The sequence below is a fragment of the Nomascus leucogenys genome, chromosome 3, assembly GCF_006542625.1.
Source record: "Nomascus leucogenys isolate Asia chromosome 3, Asia_NLE_v1, whole genome shotgun sequence".
NCBI classification, from domain to species: domain Eukaryota; kingdom Metazoa; phylum Chordata; class Mammalia; order Primates; family Hylobatidae; genus Nomascus; species Nomascus leucogenys.
In genome coordinates this window covers 144,811,052-144,836,652 of record NC_044383.1, presented here as the reverse complement: position 1 = coordinate 144,836,652, position 25,601 = coordinate 144,811,052, and the positions used below count along the sequence as shown (strand labels likewise).

Below are 25,601 nucleotides of genomic sequence, written 5' to 3'. Positions count from 1 at the left end.
CCAGGACGTCCCACAGCAGCTAACACTGGTCTGTACTCGGGACTCTGCCACCTGGTCAGTGACTTTCTGTGCGTCATGTTCCCGGGAATAGTATGACTGTCCATGATTCCTAGGAAAGCTAGAGGAGTAACTGAGGACCAGGAGCTAGCACTTTGACCCTTGTGGGGAGTGCTGGTTATAGTGGTTATCAGGGTTGTGACAAGTGGACTGTTGTGAGTTCCAACACTGGATGATTTTATTATTCCTATTACTTAGGCAGTAAAAGACTAGTACATATCCTGGTGTTATATAATTATATGAAAACTTATCAGAATGAGTTTTATAACTAGTGTACCCTTGTTTTTGTTATTGTGCTGCAGACAAAATGGGTGCACTGAAATTTTACTGAATTACGTGACAATTTTTGTTACAATTAATTCTGCACTTTTTACAAGATTTGTGGAGCTTAGATAAATGGCCGGCCTTTCTTTGGCATCTGAACATTTTCCTGAGCCTGATAGACAAGCAGATTTTTTTGGTTTGTTTGTTTGTTTTTGGAGACAGGGTTCTCCTCATGCCTGTAATCCCAGCACCCTGCCCAGTTCAAGACCAGCGTGGCTGGCAACATGGTGAAACCCCGTCTCTACCAAAAATACAAAAGTTAGCTAGGCATGATGGTGCACGCCTGTAATCCCAGATACTCTGGAGGCTGAGGCAGGAGAATCGCTTGAACCCGGGAGGTGGAAGCTACAGTGAGCCGAGATTGTGCCACTGCACTCCAGCCTTGACAGAGTGAGACCCTGTCTCAAAAAAAATAAAAAAGACAGGGTTCTGTTACCCAGTGTGGTAGTGCAATCATGGCTCACTGCAGACTCGACCTCCTAGGCTCGAGTGATCTTCCCACATTGGCCTTCGAAAGTGCTAGCGTTACAGGAGTGAGCTACTGTGCCTGGCCAAGATTTCTTTGCCTTTGCGCTCTCGTTCTTTAACCTTAAAAGAAGAGGTCATATAAAATAATCGGGTATAATTTAAGATACAGAAAGCTTAATAGAAAGGAGTAGCCGTGTTCTACATCTTCATCCATTGCATTTGCAGATATGCCTCAGGATTATTTTATTAGTACAATTTTTTTTTCTTTTTGAGACAGTCTCACTCTGTCACCCAGGCTGGAGTGCAGTGGTGCAATCTCGGCACACTGAAGCCTCCACCTCCCAGGTTTTTTTTTTTTTTTTTTTTTTTGTTTTTTCTTTTTTTTTTTTTATTATACTTTAGGGTTTTAGGGTACATGTGCACAATGTGCAGGTTTGTTACATATGTATCCATGTGCCATGTTGATTTCCTGCACCCATTAACTCGTCATTTAGCATTAGGTGTATCTCCTAATGCTATCCCTCCCCCCTCCCCCCACCCCACAACAGTCCCCGGAGTGTGATATTCCCCTTCCTGTGTCCATGAGTTCTCATTGTTCAATTCCCACCTATGAGTGAGAACATGCGGTGTTTGGTTTTTTGTCCTTGCGATAGTTTACTGAGAATGATGTTTTCCAACAACGATAGACTGGATTAAGAAAATGTGGCACATATACACCATGGAATACTATGCAGCCATAAAAAATGATGAGTTTGTGTCCTTTGTAGGGACATGGATGAAACTGGAAAACACCTCCCAGGTTTAAGCGATTGTCCTGCCTTAGTCCCTGGTGGATCTGGGATTACGAATGTGCACCACCACACCCGGCTATTTTGTATTTTTAGTGGAGAGGGGGTTTCACCATGTTGGCCAGGCTGGTCTCGAACTGCTGGTCTCAAGTGACCTGCCCGCCTCAGCCTCCCAAAGCGGTGGGATTATAGGCGTGAGCCATGGTTCCCAGCCTAGCGTGATGTATTTATACTGTTATTTCCACCTCCTAAAGGTCAACAAGGACACTTAGCTCGAGAAGGCTGATGTTGAGAGAGAACACTTATCAGAACAGGGATCTCTGAGGAAAAAGGGAGCTTAAATGTGTGTCCCTGGAATTTCTTCTAGCCCTTCCTTTCATTTGTCAGTGACAAGGCCATTGCTATGGGTGGGAATGTTTAGAGAAGAGCCCTGACCAGTGGTGTTGATGTCTTTGCCAAGTATACTGTCAGGTCAGTGTCATAAATGGATAATATATATATAGAGAGAGACTTCATTTAATAGAAAATAATATTTTAAGGACCACCTTGCTATTTTACTTCTCTAATAATGTTTTGAATATTTTGATAAATACCTTTAGCAACATAGTGGTTCTCATCTCAGCCCTCGCTGCTGTCCTTGAAAGAATGTTATTTATAGCAGGGTGGTTTCTGGACTGCCTTTCTGGAGTAAAACTTGGGCATGCTAACCATATGCTTGCTGGAAACCATAATAATGTAAAATGTAGTCATTGGGTTTTCAGTTGCAACTACATTGATATAATTTTGTATATAAAACAGTTTGTTACTGGGAGCAGCATTGTCCATGTAAGAAGGACGTTCGCTTCGTATAATACATGGAAACAAAGTTATATTTTCAATGTTAGCCATTACTGTGACACTCTAAAAAAGGTTGGTGATGGGGAGAAAGAAGAGCTTAAAAAAACCCCACAAACAATTCACTTGCCTCTCGGGCTTTTCTGCTTTGCCTGCCTTGACTGAATTAGAGTATCTGCATTTCTGCACTAAGCTGGTTGAGGTTTGCTAAGTCAATGGTAATGTTTTACAGAGCTTGGCTATTAGCCAGCATTTGTGGAAAACGACCACTGTCTGTCATAGCTAGTGCTATAATTTATTCAGTTGGCATATTGTTCATGGAGACAGTGAGATAAGGGGATCAGGATCCAGAGAGACTACTAAAATATGTGAGTCCATCTGTTGTGATCTGAGGTTTCGTTAGAGAAAACCTGTCTGCTAGTACAATGAAGGGAGACTTAGTAAGGATGTTTTTATATAAAGGATTATAAATCAGCAGAGGTAAATACATTAATCTTGGCCAAACAGGTCGTGTCCTGTTGCATTTTCCTGATGGCAGGTTCTGCCCCCCTGCCGCCCGGGCACTGTTGGTCATAGCATGGCCTTGGCATCAGCTGTGAGCCGGTAAACACAGAAATGTAGGCCCCTCCCAACCTGAGTCAGACCCTTAGCCTGGGGTCCAGGAAACTGTTTGAACAAGCTCCCGAGTGATTTTTTTTCAGGTTTGAGCGCCTGGAGGGCCTGTGAATGGCTGCATATGAGGTACAGCTGGCCATATGTCTTAAATGACTTCAAAGGGGTGTGAGCCACGCCTCCTCTTCCCACACCAGACTTCATGAACCATGCCTGGTATTGTCATGTTTTTGTGAGCAGCTGTGAATAAGGCTGGGGGAGAGAGATGTTCAGCTAAGAAAGTCTAAAATAGAAAGGGAATGTTCAGTTATAACAAAACAGATTTTTGTAACTAGAGTGCTGGGTTATGCTCAGCATCATTGGAGTTAAATGTGGAGCAGTGGCTCACACCTGTAATCCCAGCACTTTGAGAAGCTGAGGTGGGCAGATCCCTTGAGGTCAGGAGTCGAGACCACCCTGGGCAACATGGTGAAACTCCATCTCTACAAAAAATAGAAAAATTAGCCGGCTGTGGTGGCGGGTGCCTGTGGTCCCAGCTAAGAAGGCTAAGGTGGGAGAATCTCTTGAACCCTGGAGGCAGAGGTTGCAGTGAGCTGAGATCGCGCCACTGCACTTCAGCCTGGGCAACAGAGCAAGACCCTTTCTCAAAAAAAAAAAAAAAAAAAAGTGGAGCAGCAAACTAAGTCCCTCTTCCATCAAGGAAGGTCTCTGAAGCAAACCTGAGCCGGCCTCTCAGCGCTGCCCTGGTGGGGCACCCCATAGCACCTAGAAGCAGTGAGGGCTAAGGCGGCAGAGTGCAGCAGGGCCATGCATGATTGGAGCGCCGCTACTGCATTCATGTCAGTTTGGCAGCCGGCAACTTGTAAGAACATAGAATATTTTCATTTAGAACTTAAAATCAGTAAACCCGAAAAGTTTAGTTTTTAGAAATTCACTTTTGTTTCTCCCTAAAGATTTTTATTCTTTTGAAAATGACCAGTCTAGTTTGAATGCCATTGTTTTTCAGCTGTTTCTTATTTGCAATTGCTAAAAGCAACAAGGAGCAAGTTAAATGTCCATCACCTGAATGGGTAGACAGACGTGACAGCCACACAATGGAATATTCCTGGGCAGTAAAAAAGAATGAAGTGCTGGTATATGCTACAACATGAATAACCCTTTTAAACATTATGCTAAGTCATGGGATTCAGTCATGAAAGACTGCGTATGATAAAATTCTGTCTCTCTGAAATGTCCAGAATAGGCCAATCCTTATCCTTAGAGACAGTAAGTAGATTGGTGGTTTCCAGGGGCTGAGGGATCAGGAGGAATGGGGAGTGACTGCCAGTGACCATGGAGTTTCTTTTTGGGCTGACAAACTATTCCAAAACTAGATAGCAGTGTCAGTTGCATAATTCTGAATATACTAAAAACCACTGAATTATACATTTTACATGGGTAAATTTTATGGTAACTTATATTTCAATAGCTGCTATTTAAAGTACATAGTGACTCAACGTGAAAAGAAAAATATACAGTTTTGTCTCTATAATTACCCAATTAAGTGAACCAAAATAGCAGCTGCAAAGCTTTTAATTCATTTATCATTGGTTGTAAGAATTTTCCCTATCATACTTCCATTTGTGGGAGAAAATTTACTGTATCTACTTCCTATCAGCATTTCTAAGTATTTGAAAGGTCTTATCCAAATATTTGAAAGCTGTTAAAAGTTGCTGAAGTGGCACCTTCGGAAGAGGGCTGGAATGTTGGAAAACAGCGTTGACATTTTAAATGATATGGAAGGTCAAGCTCACAATGTAATCTTGGTGGTGGCTGGATGGCTCTACTCAGACTGGTTTTTGAGTAAATGGCAGGTGTGATAATATAGGGATTAATCTGTTATCACTGAATCCACTGCCTGAAATTCAGACATTCAAATGCTCCCATTTGAATTTCCCTTTCTTACTTTACATGGTTTTCCTGATTTTTGAGTACATAAAAAAATTATTGCAAACTTTTTTCCTGCAGTGTTCTGGCCACTGAAATTAAATCTGGTTCTTTTGTCTAAGACTCAAGGGTTGCTCTCCTGTAATGTTTGTGGAGGAACTGATCTTGGACTTCTCCCTCCTGTCTTAGGCTTTTATTACAGTTTGAATTTATGCTGTAAAAAGTGTGATTGTAGAGGTAATCTTAAACTAAGTTTAAAATATTCAGAGGAAATGGATGCTTCCCAAAGGAAAAATTGCATACCTGTATTTATTTACCAAAATGAGGAAAATACCTGGGAAATAACTTGGCCAAATATTCAGCAATTATATTCATAGATTAGAAGCAAAATACAAAATTTAATTGTCAACTTGGTATCTTTTTCATTCCTTAGACTCTTAGAAGGCATTTTAAGATGGCATTTTGATAAAATTAAACTGGGAAGACTCAGGAATCATGTTTTCCCAACTATATTCTGACAAATGCTAGTTCCCTGGGGATGCTCTGTGGAAATAACCTGTGGGCAGAACAATCTGTGAAGTGGAGACTGTGGCCCCGTCTTGGGCTGCCACTGTTGGCATCAACATGGCAGACAGGCAACAGCCTTTCAGCTAAAGAAGGAAGAAACAGAAAACCCCACCTTAACCACTGCAGAGTTATGTGACCTCCAAACACTGCCCCCCACAGCATATCCCCATTTTTGTCCCTTTCCCTTTCAAAGCCAAATAATTTCAAAGAGAACTACATAGCTGCTGGCTTGGGATGGTGTCAAAAGCCAGGCAAGATGATTTTAAGTCATAGAATGATCGAGCTGGAAGATGCTCACAGATTAAATGGTCTCCAGCCACTCAATATCAGCAGCAAGGGAGAGGAACAGGGTTGGCCTGAGTGAAGCTGGGGCCACCCCTGCCGCCAGGCCTGTGTGCCAGGCTCAGGTGCTCCAGGGAATGAGCAAAGAGGGTGTTGGGTTTATTTTGTTTTAATAAGGCGAATTGTTACTGAGTTTATTTAAAAACAAAGCAGCTTGGGGTTTAACACCTTGCATGTCCTTTGGGTTGGAGTGGTAACACCTGTGCTGTCGTGTGTCTGCCTGGAGGGGTACTTTCCCTCTTGGGAAAGCGAACACAGGTATGTTGTCCCTTCTCCGTGAAAACACTCTACTTGCTGGCCTTGAATAGCATTCTCTAGTGGGTTACTTTTCTCCTAGTGGTCAGACAGTATTTATTGGACCTCTGGTTCCATTGGCATGTGTCCCCTAAGGAGGGAGACCCTTTGGGGGTACTTATACCTCTGCTGTCCGATGGCACTGGCTGTGTCACACCTGAACTGTGGGCTTTGAACCTAGCATTTCAGAGTGGGAAAAGGCCCAAAGCCATCTAGTCCAAACTCTACCTGCAGATCAGGTAACTGAGGCCCAGTGGCAGAGGAAGTCATCAGCTAGGGGTCCTCGGATTACAGAGGTAGCTCTCAAACCCAGGCCTTCTGCCTCCCGTGTCTTGCCTTCCAGTGATTCCCAAATTTGGCCTCCTCAAAATCACTTGTGGAAGTGACAGCTTCCTGGGCTGAGGGTGTTTGAAAAGCTTCTGTGGGGATTCTGATGGTGAGGCTGATGTGGGAAGCACTGTGGTGTGTGATCACTGTTTGAGGCACACCCATCTTCATTAATGTGTAAGCCACTCAGGGATAGGGAGGGCTAATGCCTCTCTGTACTCACAGTGCCCATCGTGGTGCCTGGCACACCTTGCAGTAGTTAATTGGTATTGGTGGATCGAATGAATATGTTAGGTGCCCACTAGCAGGGGTTGGTCCTGTAGTCTGCAGCCATGGAACATTAGAAGAATAAAGCTATTGTGGTTCATCCTGTAGTATAGTAAGTTCGAGCTGAGCTAACCTGTAATAACACAAATATAATTTTTTTTTAAGTTTTTAAAAGTTAGAGACGGGTTCTTGCTATGTTGCCCAGGGTAGTCTCAAACTCCTCGCCTTGAGATCCTCCTGCCTCGGCTCCCCAAAGTCCTGCGATTACAGGCCTGAGCCATTATACCTGGCCAACAAATAGAATTATTTATTTATTTATTTATTTATTTATTTTTTGCAATGGAGTCTCACCCTGTCACCTAGGCTAGAGAGCAGTGGCGTGATCTTGGCTCACTGCAACCTCTGCCTCCCAGGTTCAAGCGAGTCTCTCTCCTCAGCCTCCTGAGTAGCTGGGATTACAGGTGTGTGCCACCACATTTGGCTAATTTTTGTATTTGTAGTAGAGATGGGGTTTTACCATGTTGGCCAGGGCTGGTCTTGAACTCCTGACATCAAGTGATCTGCCTGCCTTGGCCCCCCAAAGTGCTGTGATTACAGGCGTGTACCACTGCGCCTGGCCTAGAATTTTTTAAAGAGTAGGTTATTAAGCAAAGGGAGAGTAGAAACAGTATTGGTTTTTCATTAGCTTCATCTGTACCATCAACCACATGGTTCTTTTTGTCTCGGGAGTTGGTACAGGAGTAAAGTTAAACTTAAATCACCACCACCACCCCCAAGCAAAGCATAACTTTAAAAAGTTTTTAATATTTTGGCAAACCCGAGAGAAGTATTGCCCTTTTTTTGGGTAGATCTTAGATGACTAACTGCTTACTATACACACACCTGTACCACACATGTGATTGTGTTGCCTTCACTGAACATGGTTTTTGGTAACAGTGTGTAATCTGAGGGGAATTACTAAGACAATAAAAACTGCAGACCATGCGCTCTTTTTCTCCAGTCTGCACATAGTTTGGACTTGTGTGGTGGTATGTTTAAGCCCATGGACTTGAGTTTTTTGTGGGACAATCCTTGTGTGTATCAGAATCATACAGTCCCAGTACCACCTTATTCCTCTGGCATTATTGAAGATACAAGAACCAGTTGGCATTCAAATATGTTGAGTTCACTAAAAACAGTTGCTGACGAGGGAAACCTAACACCCTGATAATAAAATGGAAAGTTGGGATTTAGATGTGTTTTCTCAATTGCTGAAGCCTGGTGGTGCTGGTGCTGGTGGTGGTTTTGAGTCTTGCTGTATCACCCAGGCTGGAGTGCAGTGGCGCGATCTTGCTCACTGCACCCTCTGCCTCCCAGGTTCAAGCAATTCTCCTGCTTCAGCCTCCCAAGAAGCTGGGACTATGTACGGGCACGTGGCACCACGCCTGGCTAATTTTTGTATTTTTAATAGAGACGGGGCTTCACTGTGTTGGCCAGGCTGGTCTCGAACGCCTGACCTCAAGGGTGCACTGCATCTGGCCCCAAAGTCTTTTTTTTTTTTTCTTCAAGCCCTTGGATAAGTAGACAAAGTATGCATGTAAATGGCCCTGTCCTCTCAGTGAATGTCTCATTTTAAACTTTGGTGAAAGCTTATGCTGTATTGTAGCACATTATTTTATCTATAACATTGAAAATAATTGTCTTTCTAAAACATGGAACTGTTTATCATGCAGTAGGGTAAGGCAGTGCCATGCTGTGGTCCTTAATCTGGGGAGGATCTCCTCCCTTTTCCCCGTAGAGCATTTGGAAATGTGTGTGTGGATGGGGTTGCTTTTAGATGTTCAGTGGCTGGGGACACTCAGTCATTGGATGGCTTAAGGAAGCTAAACGTTCCCGAGTGCTTGGGATAGTCTTACAGAATGAATACTTGTGCTGTCCAGAATGACAAGAGCACCCCCAGTGGGAAACCTAGTAGGGTAATGACTAATCAAGTAACAGACACGCCCTTTAACTTAAAGCAGCTCATTAACATAGTATTCATTTACCTGTTTAGATTTGGAGTATCTTCTCTTCAATCTCTATGTAAAGATATAGATTGTAAAGCCTATGTATGAATATATACATATATTAAAATTGTGATTCTAAGAAGGGGTTCTTAAGGTTCTGGTGTGTCCCCAGATCAGAACTGGAAATTATTCCTTTTAACAGGGCCAATGGATTCCTATTGCTGGTCCTAGTTTTATTACTGCAGTGCCAGAACAACTCCCTGATCATTATTTTTATTTTTTTAAAAGAGGATCTCACTCTTTCATTCAGGCTGGAGTGCAGTGGCTCGAACATAGCTCACACCAGCCTGAATGATTTTTTGTAGAGAGATGAGGTCTTGACTTGTTGCCCAGGCTGGTCCCAAATTCCTGGACTCAGGTGATCTGCCTGCCTTGGTTTCCCACAGTGCTGGGATTACAGGTGTGAGCCAATGGGCCTGGCCTCGCTGATCTTTAGACTTGGCAATCATTGTTTGAGGTTGCATACCATAGGGAATGATTGCCCATGGGTATTGGAGCATAGGTAAAAAATTTTGTGGAATGATAGGACCAGCTAAGACTTGGCATTGTCTTGGAGCTGTTGGTGCTCAGATGAAGTCCTTTCGATAGGAGGTGTAGATTTGTTGACTCATGCAGACCTTCTCAGTAGCTTTTTTTTTTTTTTTTTTTTGAGACAGAGTCTTGCCCTGTTGCCCAGGCTGGAATGCAGTGGCCCGATCTCGGCTCACTGCAAGCTCTGCCTCCCAGGTTCACGCCATTCTTCTGCCTCAGCCTCCCCAGTAGCTGTGACTACAGGTGCCCGCCACCACACCTGGCTAATTTTTTGTATTTTTAGTAGAGATGGGGTTTCACCATGTTAGCCAGAATGATCTTGATCTCCTGACCTCGTGATCTGCCTGCCTCGGCCTCCCAAAGTGCTGGGATAACAGGCATGAGCCACCATGCCTGGCCAATTTTTAAGTTCACTTTCTACACACTACTGGGTTGTTACAACCAACCTCAGTAAAAGTATCCGTTTTACAAGTTACTTGCTTTTTCAGGCCAGGCACAGTGGCTCACATATATAATCCCAGCAATTTGGGGGGCCAAGGCGGGTGAATCACTAGAGGTCAGGAGTTCGAGACCAACCTGGCCAACATGGTGAAACCCTGTCTCTACTAAAGTTACAAAATTTAGCTGGGTATAGTGGCTGGCACCTGTAATCCCAGCTGCTTGGGAGGCCGAGGCAGGAGAATTGTTTGAACCCAGGAGGCAGAGGTTGCAGTGAACTGAGATGGCGCCACTGCACTCCAACCTGGGCGACAGAGTGAGACTCCATCTCAAAAAAAGAAAACAAGTTACTTGCTTTTTCAAAGGGTTGTGTGAACTTTCAGTCAGATATGAAACTGTTTCAGAACCAAAAATAAGTTAATCTAAATTCCTGCTAATCAGTTTGCAAAATGCTTAATATCTTTTTAATGTTAATTATTAGCTTTGGTTTCGGAGATGTCGTTTTCACACTGTCTTCAAACTTAGAAGAGACTCAGGTTTAGAATTTGGAGTCTGGGTTGGGCGTGGTGGGTCACACCTGTAATCCCAGCACTTTGGGAGGCTGAGGTGGGCGGATGACAAGGTCAGGAGATCGAGACCATCCTGGCTAACACGGTGAAACCCTGTCTCTACTAAAAATACAAAAAAATTAGCTGGGCGTGTTGGTGGGCACCTGTAGTCCCAGCTACTTGGGAGGCTAAGGCAGGAGAATGGCATGAACCCGGGAGGTGGAGCTTGCAGTGAGCCAAGATCACACCACTGCACTCCAGCCTGGGCAATAGAGAAAGACTCTGTCTCAAAAAAAAAAAAAAAAAAAAAAAGAGTCTGAAATCTCATGTGCATGGACTCTGGTCATTTGTCTTTGTCCTAACCAGGTAGTGGCCTTCAGTTCTAATTGTACTTGGGGTTCCCACTTCTGAACCAGTAGAAAGAAAGGCAGCATACCCAGGGTCCTGCATTTGTGAACGAACGCCCTTCCACTTTAGTTTTGAGTGTGTTATGTCATTGTTGGCTTCTGTGTATGTAACTGGAGCTGCATTTGTTATTGAGATATTTGACTTGGGGCTGGTTTTCCCATCTCTAATACATGCCCTTGGAACCATAATTGAAGAAATGCGTGCTTTATTTTATGCTTCATAACAGCCATTTTGTGATTTTAAAAAAATTACCAGCAGGAAATGAAAGAAAAGTAGGTTTTTATATTTTAGTATGATTAAAGACTTTAAAACATGTCTCGTTGCCTCTCAGTAAACTTGAGTTCTTTAACTTCTGGACTTGGGATTGTGGAGAAAACTTTTAAAACAAGATCTGGAAAATGATCGTTCTGTACTTGTTATACCAGTCAGGGAGCCTTTAAGGCATATTGGATGTATATCAGAGGATCTCTCAATCATAATCATCACAGTCTTAAATGTTATTGGGACGGGGGTGGGAGCAGGTGGGGAGACTAATTATGCTCCTGAAGTAGGAAGTGACATTTGGTGAGTGCTTAATATTTGTGGTTCCCTGGCTGGATAACGAAACCTCTGTCGCCAAATACTGGCACAGGTAATACGTCCTTATTACATTTACACCTGTGTTAGGAAGAATCTGGGATAGGTATCTCTCCAGCTTCTGTATATTTCACTTGAAAAATGGTGAGAAGCAAGCATTTCTTAATATTAAGCATTATAGTTGCTATGTGGCTCTGCTGTTTCCTTTGGGACAGTGACATAAAGTAGCCAGATTTGAGTGTTTTTCATATGCTTTAGTAAATCTGGGTTTTCTCAAGTGATAAATTTGAAAACTGCCTTGATGTAAGTGGGTTGTTTTGTTTTGTTGTTGTTGTTGTGTGTTCTTTTTGTTTGTTTTGAGATGGAGTCTTGCTCCGTTGCCCAGGCTGGAGTGCAGTGGCACAATCTTGGCTCACTGCAAGCTCCGCCTCCTGGGTTCAGGCAATTCTCCTGCCTCAGCTTCCCGAGTAGCTGGGACTACAGGCGTGCTACCATGCCCAGCTAATTTTGTATTTTTAATAGAGATAGAGCTTCACCGTGTTGGCCAGGCTGATCTTGAACTCCTTACCTCAAGTGGTCCACCTGCCTCAGCCTCCTGAAGTGCTGGCATTACAGGTGTGAGCCAATGCGCCTGACAGTGTTTTGTTTTTTTTTAAAACAACTACATGGCAACATTAGAAATATTTTAAGGCCCTCCCATCTCCAGCTCCTCAATTCTGTGTCTCATCATCCTCATACTTTTTCCGTTTTTACATTTTATTTTCATCTCTTGTCTAAATAGATCTCACATTTATTTGCATTGAGAGAGTGTTGCTTGTCATATTTTTGATTTCAGAAGCAATTTGCCCAGTTTCTACTATTTTCATAATTATAATTTAATATCACTACATCATCCATTTTTGATGTGTCTTTGGACATTTCACCATTTCTGTCTCACTGTGGTTTCTAAGGTTGCTTCAAACCTTCTGGTTCAAAGCTCTTTCTCTCTTCCCTTCTCTGACTTCCTTGGTGCCTTGGGAGCCCTCCTGCCTCCCTTGGCTGTCGTAAGGCTCATATGAGATGGTGCATGGAAAAATAGGTTAAAGTATTGTTTTAACAAAAAAGAAAAAAACTGCTCAGGTTGGGCAAGGTGGCCCATGCCTGTAATCTCAGCACTATGGGAGGCTGAGATGGGAGGCTTGCTTGAGCCTAGGAAACATAGTGAGACCCCATCTCTACAAAAAGTAAAAAACAAACAAAACAAGCTAGGCATGGTGGCACCTATAGTGCCAGCTACTCAAGAGGCTGAGGTGGGAGGCATTCATGTGAGCCTGGGAGGTCATGACTGTAGTGAGCTGTGATCGCGTGCGCCACTGCACTCCAGCTTGGGTGACAGAGCAAGACCCTGTCTCAAAGAAAAAAGAAAAACTGCTTAGACCTAAGTGTCAGTGTGCTTTATTAAAGAGGCTGCATTTGTTTTGCACTGTGCGCCTGCTGAGATGTCCCCAGCCATCTGCAGTCAGGAGTGGTGTGTGGCTTCCTGACTAGCACAGGAACTGATGTCAGGCATGTGCCGTCGCCACACTTGAGGAGCAGCTTATGTAGAAGGTGCAGGAGGTTATTAGAAGAAAAGAATACTCAGTTAAGCATAATTTGTTTCATTCTGTTTTTCAGATCAATGTCCGAGTTACCACCATGGATGCAGAGCTGGAGTTTGCAATCCAGCCAAATACAACTGGAAAACAGCTTTTTGATCAGGTTGGTCTCTGAACTTGAGAGTTAACTCCACCTACAAAAAAAGAACTGTTTTGCAACATTTCAGTTATTTTGTTTGCGAAGCATATTACCTTATTTTACTCACTTGAGGTAATAGATGAGAAGGATCTTTTAAAAGGTGAAAGTATTTCATGATAGCATTATAAAACGCATTAACAGACATGTATATCATGCCTAGGAGGCGTATGAAAGCACACAGCTGTCTGTTGTATAAAGTCAGGCGGATTCAGTGTGTTACCAGGCATGGAAGCAAAGGACTGAAGAGAGTGATTGTGCTTGCCAGTGGAAGGAGGTGCTGACCTGTGTGTCTCTCACCCTGTATTAGAGACGCGGCTTCCTACCCCCAGCTGCCTCCACCTCCAGAGTAGAACCCCTTTCACTGCGTGGATGAGTGAACCTTAGTTGTCTCAGTTGCTGCAGCTTCTCATTTCTAAGTGATCGTACCTGAACATCTATGAAAAGAAGAAATGAAGATTTAGAGAAATAATTCACTTTTTAAAATTGGAAGATTTTTTAAATCAAGTATTTATTAGTGATATTACTACTTACTTATTAAATACTTTTTTCCCCAATAACAGCTGCTCCAAATACAGTTGTTTTTTTTCTCTTTGAGACTGAATCTCACTCTGTTGCCCAGGCTGGAGTGCAGTGGTACAATTTCAGCTCACTGCAACCTCTGTCTCACAGGTTCAAGCAATTCTCCTGCATCAGCTCCCCGAATAGCTGGGATTACAGGCACGTACTACCACGCCCTGCTAATTTTTGTATTTTTAATAGAGACAGGGTTTTGCCATGTTTGCCAGGCTAGTCTCGAACTCCTGAACTCAAGTGATCCACCCGCCTTGGCCTCCCAGAGTGCTGGGATTATAGGTGTGAGCCACCACGCTCAGCTTACAGCCTTCCCCCATCCCTTTTGGGTGAGTGGGAAGAGGGGAAGAACAGGTCAGTCCTGGGCATTTAATAAACAGATTTCTAGAGCTTTAGGGAGCCTCTGGCCTCCCTGCACCCTTCAGATGAAGAAACAGGCCCAGGTCAGAAGTTAATGTGGAATTTTAGGATTTACTTAAAGCAAATGTTCTGTATACCTGAGTTGTCATTTCTAATGTATTCAACCTTCTTTGGCATTAAATATGATAGAAGCCATGTATTTGAAGGATGGTAGCATTTTTTTAAGTTTAACATTATATATCATGGGATTTTAAATTACACATCTATGTATATGTAAATAGTCGAACTTGTCTGGCACTCGGTTTAGATGATGTTCAACAAGTGTCCACGGCAAGTTCGACTATCACTGCTTTTCTGTTTCCAAGACACTCATGAGACTAAGCAGCTCAGGACTCTTCTGTAATGCACAACAGAGACTTGAAAATGTGAAATCCTTGCTGTGACTTAGGGTCGGGATTCTACCTTGGCTATACCAGAATGTCCCATTTCTGGAGGCCTATAAGATGCAGGTTACTCTGCGCACGCCTGTGCATTGACACCCTTCCGTCCCAGAAGTCTGCCTTGCCTGTTTTCCTGCCTTTCCTAGGATTTCTTTGTCCCTGTTCCTAGTTAGTCAGACCCCTGGGCCAGCTGGCTGAGAGGCAGAGGCAGGCAGCCAGAGGAGGCTCAGGTGTGGCACTGGATGCTTTAGTCTTCGGCATGAGCACACCTGACGGGCAGCGATGCACCCACCACACTGTTCCCTGGGGGGCTATGGGCTCCCGTGGTTCCATGTGTGCTGGCCATAGCCCGCCCTGCTGAGTTTCATGCAGGAGAGCATCCTGGAGTACAAAGGAGTAGGAGTGAGATTTTCTAAGGTTGAAAGGTAGAACCCTGAATCTGCTCAAATTTATATTAAAAATAAGTCGTTCATGGCTTTGAGATAATAGCCTCGGTTAGTAACAAGTTATTTGAGTGCAAAAAAAGGTGTTGCCCAGTGGTTGGACTGAGCAGATGTCCTGGTTTCCTGGGGACTCTGCTAGACCATGTGATGAACGACGGCCAAAAGCTGTTGCCCTTTTGAGTGAGTTTCTCATGACTGTTGGGCCTCTTTCTCTCTCACGCAGGTGGTGAAGACTATCGGCCTCCGGGAAGTGTGGTACTTTGGCCTCCAGTATATGGATAATAAAGGATTTCCTACCTGGCTGAAGCTGGATAAGAAGGTAAGTCAGGATTAACTATTTACAGGCTGTGGATTGGGTGTTGGTCTGCTCCGTCGATAAGGAAACTGGAGCAACTTACCCTGTCTTTTGTTTTCTGTTCCTTTTTGTTTGTGTAAAAGTTTTTACAGACAAAAAGGTTGCAAGTTTCCAGTAAATGGGGATATCGATTGGAAATCAGATCTGGCATTTCTCCATACTGCTCACTCATTGGAGCATATGATGATGGTTAATTGCATAGATTTTAGTTGACCTTAGTTTTTTCAGTGAGATTGTTAATCTTATAAACTGTGAATCATCTGCCATCTTGTAAGAACCTGTTATTGCTTTGTTTGAACCTGTGACGGATTATCTTCCAACTTTAAAGATTGGATAATTCCATTAACCAACCATAAAGAAAAGTAGTAAGATAAACATTTTTTCTTCAAACTCTGAAAATTATCCTTTTTGAACCCCCCACTGTCCTCCCAAGTCACAGCAACAAGTTAAAAAGATGATGGGAGGTGGGGAAGAGTGGAGGAGCAGGAGGAATTCTTAACAGTAAGTTTTGGGGTCCAGGGCCCAATTGGCATGTGGCCAGATTCCAGGTCACTGGGGTCATTTCCAAATTTGAGTTCTCTAGGATTGATAGCATCATCCCATGAGGACTGGGGCTTAGTGATTTCCAGCTGAGCACAAGAGTGTGATAGTACTTGTTTGTTTGTTTTTTGTTGTTGTTGTTTCAAGATGGAGTCTTACTCTGTCGCCCAGGCTGGAGTGCAGTGGCGCGATCTTGGCTCACTGCAACCTCCACCTCCCGGGTTCAAGTGATTCTCCTGCTTCAGCCTCCCGAGTAGCTGGGACTACGGCTGCAGGCCACCATGCCTGGCTAATTTTTTTGTATTTTTAGTAGAGATGGGGTTTCACCATGTTGGTCAGGCTGGTCTTGAACTCCTGACCTCGTGGTCTGCCCACCTCAGCCTCCCAAAGTGCTGGGATTACAGGCGTAAGCCACCATGCCCGGCCTGTTTTTTTGTTTTTGTTTGTTTGTTGTTGTTGTTTAAGAAGAGACAGGGTCTTGCTCTGTCACCCAGGTTGGAGTACAGTGGCGCCATCATAGCTCACTGCAGTCTCGAACTCCTGAGCTCCAGGGTTCCTCCTGCTCAGCTTCTTGAGTAACTGGGACTATAAGCATGCACCACCATCCCCAGCTAACTTTTTTTTTTTTTTTAATGTTGTAGAGATGGGATCTCTTCTATGTTGCCCAGGCTGGTCTCAAACTCCTGGGCTCAAGTGATCCTCCTGCCTTGGCCTCCCAAAGCACTGGGATTATAGGCATGAGCCACCATGTCTGGCCTGTGATAGCACTTTTGACTAACCTTTTTTTGTCTGGGGTGCTAAAAAGATGACTTTAAGAATAAACATCTGAAAACTGGCCTGAGGGCCCCATTGAGTCTTGGTTAGAAGCCTGTGTTGGGGACAGTGGGCCTTCATCTTCCGGATTTGTGTGGAGAGTGTGGCTTGCTTTGTCCAGGTGTCTGCCCAGGAGGTCAGGAAGGAGAATCCTCTCCAGTTCAAGTTCCGGGCCAAGTTCTACCCTGAAGATGTGGCTGAGGAGCTCATCCAGGACATCACCCAGAAACTTTTCTTCCTCCAAGTGAAGGAGGGAATCCTTAGCGACGAGATCTACTGCCCCCCTGAGACTGCCGTGCTCTTGGGGTCCTATGCTGTGCAGGCCAAGTTTGGGGACTACAACAAAGAAGTGCACAAGTCTGGGTACCTCAGCTCTGAGCGGCTGATCCCTCAAAGGTGAGCACAGGCTGACCCGGCCTGGGCAGGAGCAGTCATGCCGTCCTCGGCAGGGAGAAGTGATTGCCTTAGAAGCACAGTTTAAAAACACAAGGACTTCGCCAGTGTCAAGTGCTCCTTCACGCTAGTCATTAAGGCACTGACCAGCGACCTGAAACATAGCCAGGGAAGGCGAGCTGCCATTCCTCATGAAACTAAAGCACGGCTATGTCCTGTGGGAACGCAGCAACATAGTAAACTTCTCGACCTGACTGCTTAGCTCCTCCTGGGATATGATAGGTTGGCCCCCGTGAAATCTGTTTTTATTTAGTAATGGTCACAAAAATTACCCCATTTGGAAGAAGAGGCCACTTAAAATACCTTCTTAGTTTTTCCAGCAGAACAGAGTTCTTGTTCAAAATGCTAAGTCTTCCAGATTAACTGTCATAAATAGAAATGCTACACATCAGGAAATAGAAACCAAAGCTCTTTGGGATTGATTGATTTGAATGCAAAGTAAGGGTTTGAATGTGGGTGGTAAGTGGGCCTCCTTCCTTGCCTGTCACATTCCTTAAGGATGACAGTGCTGTTTCCTTTTGCATTCCAGAGTCATGGACCAGCACAAACTTACCAGGGACCAGTGGGAGGACCGGATCCAGGTGTGGCATGCGGAACACCGCGGGATGCTCAAGTGAGTGCTGTGCCCTGTTGGTTGGGATCTGGCCATCTCCGTGCACTCCAGCGTGTCTTTTCCTGTAACTCTAGTTAGTGCTTTAAAGGGCTCTGTGTCAGGCCTTGTGAAGACCTTGAGGGAACCGAGTTAAAAGTGGGGTTTTCTTAGGGAAGAGGTTTTTTTTTTAAACAAAGCCAGGTGTCTTGCCCGGGGAAAGAAGCAGTTTAGCTCAAGCCTTCAGGTTCTAAAAGCTTACACCCTCCCTTTGTAGAAAGTGTTATGTCTAAACTTCATCTTAGTCAGAGGGGCATTGTTCACCTGCAATCAGCATTATTCTGTCAGAGGTGCTGGTTTGCTCATTATATGGAGGTACTTGTCTTACAAAGTGTATATAAATGAAAAAGGATCCCAAGTGAGAAATGCTGATGTCAGAGAACCTGGACGTGGGGCTGTTAACATAAGACATGGCCAGGCCACCTGATTCTGGGTGTTCTCGTCCTAGAGCCTCGTCTCTGGCCTAGTCTTGCGACTCTGCATTATTTCAGCTTCTGAAGTTTGTTTGAGGTTTGAGCCTCAGATTTTGTGCTTCAGGGTTTCCTGTCTGGCCCAAGCATGCTTTATGGAAGGAAAACAACTCAAAGCCTATGAGGAGGGTTGTGGAGTCCCAGAAGACATGTGTAGACAAGAGAGAAAGGAGGATTGTGCTGAGTGATAAAAACCTGTCAGAGAAACCAGTGTGAATCAGTTCTTCCTCAGAGTTTGGGGTTTGGTGGTGAGGATCCAGGGCAGCACGGAGCCCACCCCAGGCAGAGCTTCCGGGCTGTATGGGTTCCCTCCTCACTGGTCGGCTGCCCGGCCCCTGCCTGTCTGCAAGCAGCACGCAGCGTTGAGCCCATCCTACACAAGGCGGCTTAATTTACAAATACTGGAAAGGTTTTACTGTTCTGGATATTGAGTGCTACCAGTGACTCTGCCTGTTTCACTCTCCCCAATTAGAGATAATGCTATGTTGGAATACCTGAAGATTGCTCAGGACCTGGAAATGTATGGAATCAACTACTTCGAGATAAAAAACAAGAAAGGAACAGACCTTTGGCTTGGAGTTGATGCCCTTGGACTGAATATTTATGAGAAAGATGATAAGTGAGTTGAAGTTCACAGTTATCTTCAGTAGGTGGGGTGGTGGGCCTGGAAACAATGGCAAAATGGCAAATTTGTGGGTTATTTTTGAAGTATTTATTTAGCAACTTACTATCCCAAAGTAGGAATCTTTTTAAGGGCTTTTGTACTGCTGTGGCCCTCTCAAAGGGTGGTCCAGAGGTGTGGGTTATCCTCTCTCATGGTGGGCAGGGCCAATAGTGGGTTCAGGCCTGGTAGAGGAAGACAGAATAGAGCAGAGGCTGCCTCTCTTCCCCCTGCTTCTGAGGTTCCACCCCAGCTGCCTGCAGGTACCAGCACATCCATCCGTAGCTACTTCGCAGGCAGCCCAGCCAGTGCTCGACTCCTGGCTCGAGGTTTGTGCTAATCCAACCAAGAATATTGATGGTGTGATGAGAGACTTGAAAAGCTGTAAACAATAGCCTGTATGTGTAGACACTTGAGCTAAATGCTGGGAGTCTGCAAGAGATACCTTAATTGCCTTGCATTAGTTATGTTGTTTGTTGAGTGAGGGCCCGTAAGCAAGCTGGGTAGAGCAGCAAAGCCAGGCCTCTCCACAGGGACAGATAGTCCCACTTTCAGATACAGGGCATTTGCCTTCTTTCTGCTGAGGATAAACAGGGAAGGTCATCCTAGTTCATGAGGGCAAGTTTCCCATGGCGAGTCCGCGACATCAGCATAATCCTAGATTCTAGATTGATATGATCAGAAGCTACCTAAATTTAAGAGGCAGAAGGAAACTACCTCTGGAAAGAGAAGGGAGAGGCTCCTGACTGCCTCCTGACTACCGTCTCTGCCCTGATTGTCCACAGTCAGCCTGATTGCTCTGCAGGGCTCCCTGAAACAAATCCTCTGATGGCCACCAAGTTCAGGGGCCTGGCAGAGAAGTTGCCAGGGCAAGAATGCTCCTGGGGTCTTTTTGCCAAGCCCTGCCTTTTGGCCTGGGTTCCTGCTTTCCACGTAAAGAGCAGAGTGGCCCAGAGTTCCTGGATTTACCTGGTTTCCTTCCCAGCCTCATGCTGTTCCTTGAAATGACAGCTCTCCCCATTTCCCACTTGAGGCTCACCCATCTCATCTGTTCTCAGGTATTTCTGTTCTCAGCATCCCCACATCTCAGATTCCCCAAAAACCCTCTCTGGAGTTCTTAAAGTGGTGCTGCTTTCCACAAATGACCTGCACATGAGTCCATCTCCATTTGCAACCATGCGGATTCCTGCCAGACCCCAGGGCACAGATGTATTTCACTTGGGCAAGTCAGGGACCTGTGCCAGCTGTTCCCAACCTCCTCTCACCTCCGAGGCCCACGTGGTGATACTGCACAGGGAGGGAGGCAGGTGCTGTCACAGGAGCTCCTCAGAGAACCTGGAAATGAGATATTGAGGACTCTCGGTTCGCTCCTACTCCATGTGTGCTGGATGCAGCATTGGTAAAGAAGCACGGAAAAGCCAGGCACGGCGGCTCACACCTAGAATCCCAGCACTCTGGGAGGCCAAGGCAGGCGAATCCTTTGAGCTCAGGAGTCTCGACCAGCCTGGAGAACGTGGTGAAACCCCGTCTCTACCAAAAATTTAAAAAATTAGCTGGCTATGGTGGTGCACGCCTGTGGTCTCAGTCACTCAGGAGGCTGAGGTGGGAGGATCACTTGAGCCTGGGAGGCAGAGGTTGTGGTAAGCCAAGATTGCGCCACTGCACTCTAGCCTGGGTGACAGCGAGACGGTGTCTCAAAAAAAATTTTAAAGAAGTGGGGAAAGTGGGTAGATACAGGAACTTGGAACCAGGACACAATCTTTCCAGGAGACCCTAGAGCTGAAGCTGTGGCTCTTAAGACAGCCATGCCAAGGAGCAGTGCACAAAGTCCTCGTGGGAACGTATGTGGGAAACTGCCTCTGCCTTGGAAATCTCTTGAATGACCAGATTTTGTAACGTGGCCAGGCCAGGGCTGTCCAAACAGGTTTTTCAACCTGCAGGAAAACAGCCATGGGCAGGAACTTGCTGATGTCAGCTTGTAACTGCCCCAGCCCACGTAAGTGTCCATTTCTTCCAAGTAAAAATGTGAGCCGTGTGCCCTATTTAGTACTGTTTTTGCTCTCTGCTCCCCTCCCCCACCATTGAGTGGTGAACCTGGCAACTCTCTCAGATGGTTCTTTCCCCACAGAGCATGCTGGGGTGTTGGGCAGGCTCACTTTCTGCCTCTCTTCTCCGCATTCCTGAAGGCACACCTCTCTCTTCATGAAAAAAGCATTTATGTAGATATTCAGTCGTTTAATAGGCCCAAATTCTTTCCCTTTTGAACAAACATTGACAGCTTGGTAGCAGCATAAGCAGGAGACTGTCCTGAAGTCCGAGGAGTGCTGAGAACTCACCAGCTGTTGCGCTGTTACCTCTCTCAGTAGAACTAGGAGAATTAGATATGCCTGAAACATTGTTCAGGTGAGAAAGCTGATCTATTGAATATGGAAATTGAGCTCTAAGAGATTTATACTCTGCAAGTAAAGTCTCTATTAAAACACCCGTTTTTTAGTATTAAATAGGGTCTGGCTGGGAAATCTGTCTCTTGGGGTCCCCTTTTCATTGTACACATAACCATTAAGTGGGAGCATGTAGGACTATTTGTCATCTTTCTTTAAACCCTTAGCTTGGAATAGGTGGGAGTATAAAGAGGGCAAAAACAGGTAAGCACCCTCCTGACAGGCATTGTAAGCTTGTGAACAGAGAAAGTTCAGTTTAGCTGGGTTACAGTTTGAAACCTGACACTCTCAGACCAAAAACAAAAACTAGAGGAACCTGATCTTTAGTCCTGTAAAAGCACTTTTTCCCCCGTAGCTTCATCCCTCTTTGGGCAGATTTCATCGTGGAAGTACTTCTGTAGGTAAGAGTTTCTGGAAGTGCACTAGGTTCAGGGCTTCCACCTTAAAGGGAAAGGGTGCACGGGGAGCTTGGGTACTGAAACAGGAGCCACAGAACATGTCTCCTTTAAATTCCTTGTGGATAGGTACTCAGGGCTTCACTTGCTTTCTCACGTCTCTTTCCATATGCACTTCACTGTCACCCTCTGGCCCTCTAACACATTTCCAAGAAAACTGCAGGCATCCATATCCTTCCTCAAAATGAAAGTGCATATGATATACTAGAGGTTGGCTATGTTTTGTTCTTTTGATGTAAAATTTAAATACAATGAAATGTAATCTTAAGTGTTCATTTGTTGAGTTTTGACAAATATGCCTGAAAAATGCAAAATCCTAAGACGTTATAGATAATAGAATGTGATAATAGAACATTATCACACTCAGCTACATATTTTGGATTTACATTTTTTAATCATTCTTGCTTTTTTTTTTTTTTTTTTTTTTTTTAAAGACGGAATCTCACTGTGTCACCCAGGGTGGAGTGCAATAGCACAGTCTCAGCTCACTGTAACCTCTGCGTCCTGGGTTCAAGTGGTTCTCCTGCCTCAGCTTCCCGAGTAGCCAGGATTACAGGCACATGCCACCACTCCCGGCTAATTTTTGTATTTTTAGTAGAGACGGGGTTTCACTGTGTTGGCCAGGCTGGTCTCAAACTCCTGACCTCAAATGATCTGCCCACCTTGGCTTCCCAAAGTGCTGGGATTACAGGTGTAAGCCACCATGCCTGGCCCATTGCATTTTAAAGTCATTTCAGGCTGAGCATGGTGGCTCATACCTGTAATCCCAGCACTTTGGGAGGCTAAAACAGGCAGATCCCTTGAGCTCAGGAGTTCAAGACTAGCCTGGGCAACGTGACAAAACCCCGTCTCCACCGAAAGTACAAAAAATTAGCTGGGTGTGGTGGCGCGTGCCTGTGGTCCTAGCTACTTGGGAGGCTGAGGTGGGAGGATCACTTGAGCCCGGAGGCGGAGGCTGCAGTGAGCCAAGATTATGCCACTGCACTCTAGCCTGGGTGACAGAGTAAGACCCCATCTCAACTTTAAAAATATGTATTATTTCAAACATTAAAAAGATTCTAAAAATAGTACAAATTCCCATATACCCTTCACTTAGCTTCGTCAAACATTAACACCTTATGTAACCGTAGTCCAAATACCAAGATCAGAAAATTAACATTAGTAGTCTCTAGACCTCATTCCCATTTTAATCAGTTGTCTCACTGATGTCCTATTTCTGCCCCGGGACCCTCTCTGGAGCCACACAGTTAGTTGTTAGACCTCCCTGTCTCCATTGATGTGGGATAGTTCCAGTCTTTTTTTGTCATGACCTTGGTATTTTTGAAGAGTACTGGCCATTGACTTTGGAAAGCCCTTCAGCTTGGATTGTCTGGTGTTTTCTCATTATTTGGAGTTTTACATTTTTGGTGAGAATAAAGTGCTGTTTTGCCCTTCCAGGGCCTCTTTCAAGGTGGCACATGTGGTCTGTATATCTTATCTTAGGTGGTGCCAATTTTGATTATTAGTTAAGGTGGTGTCTGCCAGGTTTCTCCACTGTAAAATCATTATCCTTCCCTTTACAATTGGTCAGTATATTTGGGGGAGATAATTTTAAACTATGTAGATGTCCTAGTTCTAGCTACCATTGATGAGATTACTGTGGTATTTGAGAAATTGTGATTTTTAAAAACTTTTTGCATGTATTAATTGGAATTCTGTAAGGAGCCAATTTCTGTTCTCCATTTATTCAGTTATATTAATATGGACTCATGGATACGTGTTTTGGTCTTTGGGTTATGATCTATGAGTATGTATCTTCTTGCTCAGGTTGTTTGAGATTTGGCCTTTAGGAGCACCTGGAAGTGTGAGGCCCTGCATTCTTTGCAGGCTTCCTTACTCTCTGGCCCCTCGAGATGCACCAGATTTATCCTTTGTGTTCCCTGTTCTAGTCCTGGAATCAGCCATTTCTCCAAAGGCCTCTGTCTGGTCCCTGTTACTGGAGAATCATGCTTTTTTAATGTGTGGCCTAAGCAAGGGCACTTGTAAACACTGTGGCCACCTTCTCTGTAGACCCTGTTCATGTCCTATATGTGATCTCTTAGGAAAAAGGAAATCCTTGGGCTTTAATTTTCCAACTTGGATCAAGAATTAAAAGAAGTTCTTTAACTCAAAAATGAGTCATAATTTTCATGTTTAACCTTTTTGTTTTGATACTGCAATTATGCTTATGAGTGGCTATGAATTGTTATATGAGGTTTCAAAGTCCTAAGAGGACAGACTTTCTAGGCACACCAGAGAGCCGGATGCCTAAATTTTCTAAGGTCAGAACCTGTTTTGAGAGTCCTGTGTAGAGACAGGAGCTGGAGACGGGATCCCAGCCCCTTGAAGTTTCAGGATGCGGCACGCTGGCTCACAGTGCTATGTGCTGTGCACGGAGCCTCCGGAGCTTGGATCCTAGCTCCTCTGTTGGTGCCAGCAGGCTGCTCTTGTGTTTTGGGAGAAAGTGCTCCAGAAGCAACACATGCCTACCTGATGCCACTCTCACAGCCTTTCAATGTAAGGAGGACATAGGCTGAAGTCAGTAGCAGGGCAAGGTGGTATCTGGAGTTCCCCTTTAATGCTCTGAAACCTGTAAAGAAAATTACATCTCAAAGATAAAAGAACAAACTCATTGCATGTTTGTTTAAATGCCAGGTGTGTTTTTTTTAATGGGGATTGGTGATTCTAGAGCATGGCACTGTAAAAGAAAGGATGTATACAAAAGCTTTGACATTTAGAACCATGGTCTGGCCAGTGCCCTGCCATCATTCCTGCAGGCACACCATGACTGACTGCGCTATTCTCCAGAAGGGCCATGTCAGGTTTACATGTTTGCCCTCAGCCTCCAGAGTCCACCCTACTGCCTTGATCTAGTTGATGTTGTCATAACGAAACCTGCATTGCTCGTCAGTATTGAAGCTGTTGGTAGGCCATAGATTGCTTGACCTTCCTGCTACTTATAAAATGGAGGTTTTTGTGGGATGTTGGAAAGGACTGTTTTGGAAGGCAGCATTGTTGGATGGTGGTTTTGAGGATTTGTCGTTACTTCCAGAATGGCATTATCCCTGGTAAAATGCGCTGGAAGAATAGGGTGGGAAGTGTCAGGTGAACAGAGCAGTGTGGTCTTGAAGTCACATGATGAACTTGGGAATGCTAATAGAAGCCAGAGTCTGGCCAGTCATGGCATTGCATTGGTTAAGTAGGGTTACTACCCCTGTGGGGCCTTCGTTAGGGCCGTTTGAAGGCTGTCCTGGAAGTTGGAGAGTGACATGGGAAGATGTCTGTCCAGCTAGGAGAACACACACTAGAATGAGAACCAGAGGAGCAGAATGCATAGCGAGGCCTTTGTCCATTTCTCTTGGCAAGCTCTGTTGAGTATGGCATGTCTAGGAACATGATGGGATCTTGGCCCTCCCTGTTGGTTTCATAGGAACTTAAATAACATTCAGCAAACAGTCTGTAGCAGAAGAGCCTGCATGTTAAGAGAGGCCTCAAGGGAAAGGGAGGCAGCCCCGGGGAACCGTGTGTTGAAAGGTGGGTCTGAACCGTGGAGTTTGGGGCTGGATTTGACAGCTCTTGGATGCTGAGTTTAAGGACTGTGTTGACATATGAGGAGAGGAAATTAATCAGATCAGCAGACTGAAAGTAGGGCTGCTCCAGCACACAGCTTGAGAGTGGGCTCTGGCAGGATGAGAGGTAGGTGAGTGTGGTGATGTGATGTGGGAATGAAGAGCAGAAGATACCTGAAGGGGGAGGGTCAAGGTGCCTGGGTAGGAATTTCAGTTGACCTTGAGATCACCAGCGTGGG

General features: G+C 44.8%; 1 protein-coding gene across 2 annotated transcripts in view; it reads left to right on the top strand.

Moving 5' to 3' along the window:
- The window catches only part of EZR (ezrin), a 54,537-nt gene that overhangs the window by 17,950 nt on the left and 10,986 nt on the right, over nucleotides 1-25,601 (top strand). Inside the window, exons 3-7 of one of the 2 annotated variants that reach the window (XM_030809915.1) lie at nucleotides 13,006-13,089; nucleotides 15,162-15,257; nucleotides 16,768-17,042; nucleotides 17,629-17,712; nucleotides 18,691-18,837. In XM_030809915.1, the coding sequence (XP_030665775.1) occupies nucleotides 13,006-13,089; nucleotides 15,162-15,257; nucleotides 16,768-17,042; nucleotides 17,629-17,712; nucleotides 18,691-18,837 (686 nt within the window). Of the gene's footprint in view, nucleotides 1-13,005; nucleotides 13,090-15,161; nucleotides 15,258-16,767; nucleotides 17,043-17,628; nucleotides 17,713-18,690; nucleotides 18,838-25,601 lie in introns of those variants that run through there. The other variant, XM_030809916.1, reaches the window with a different exon arrangement.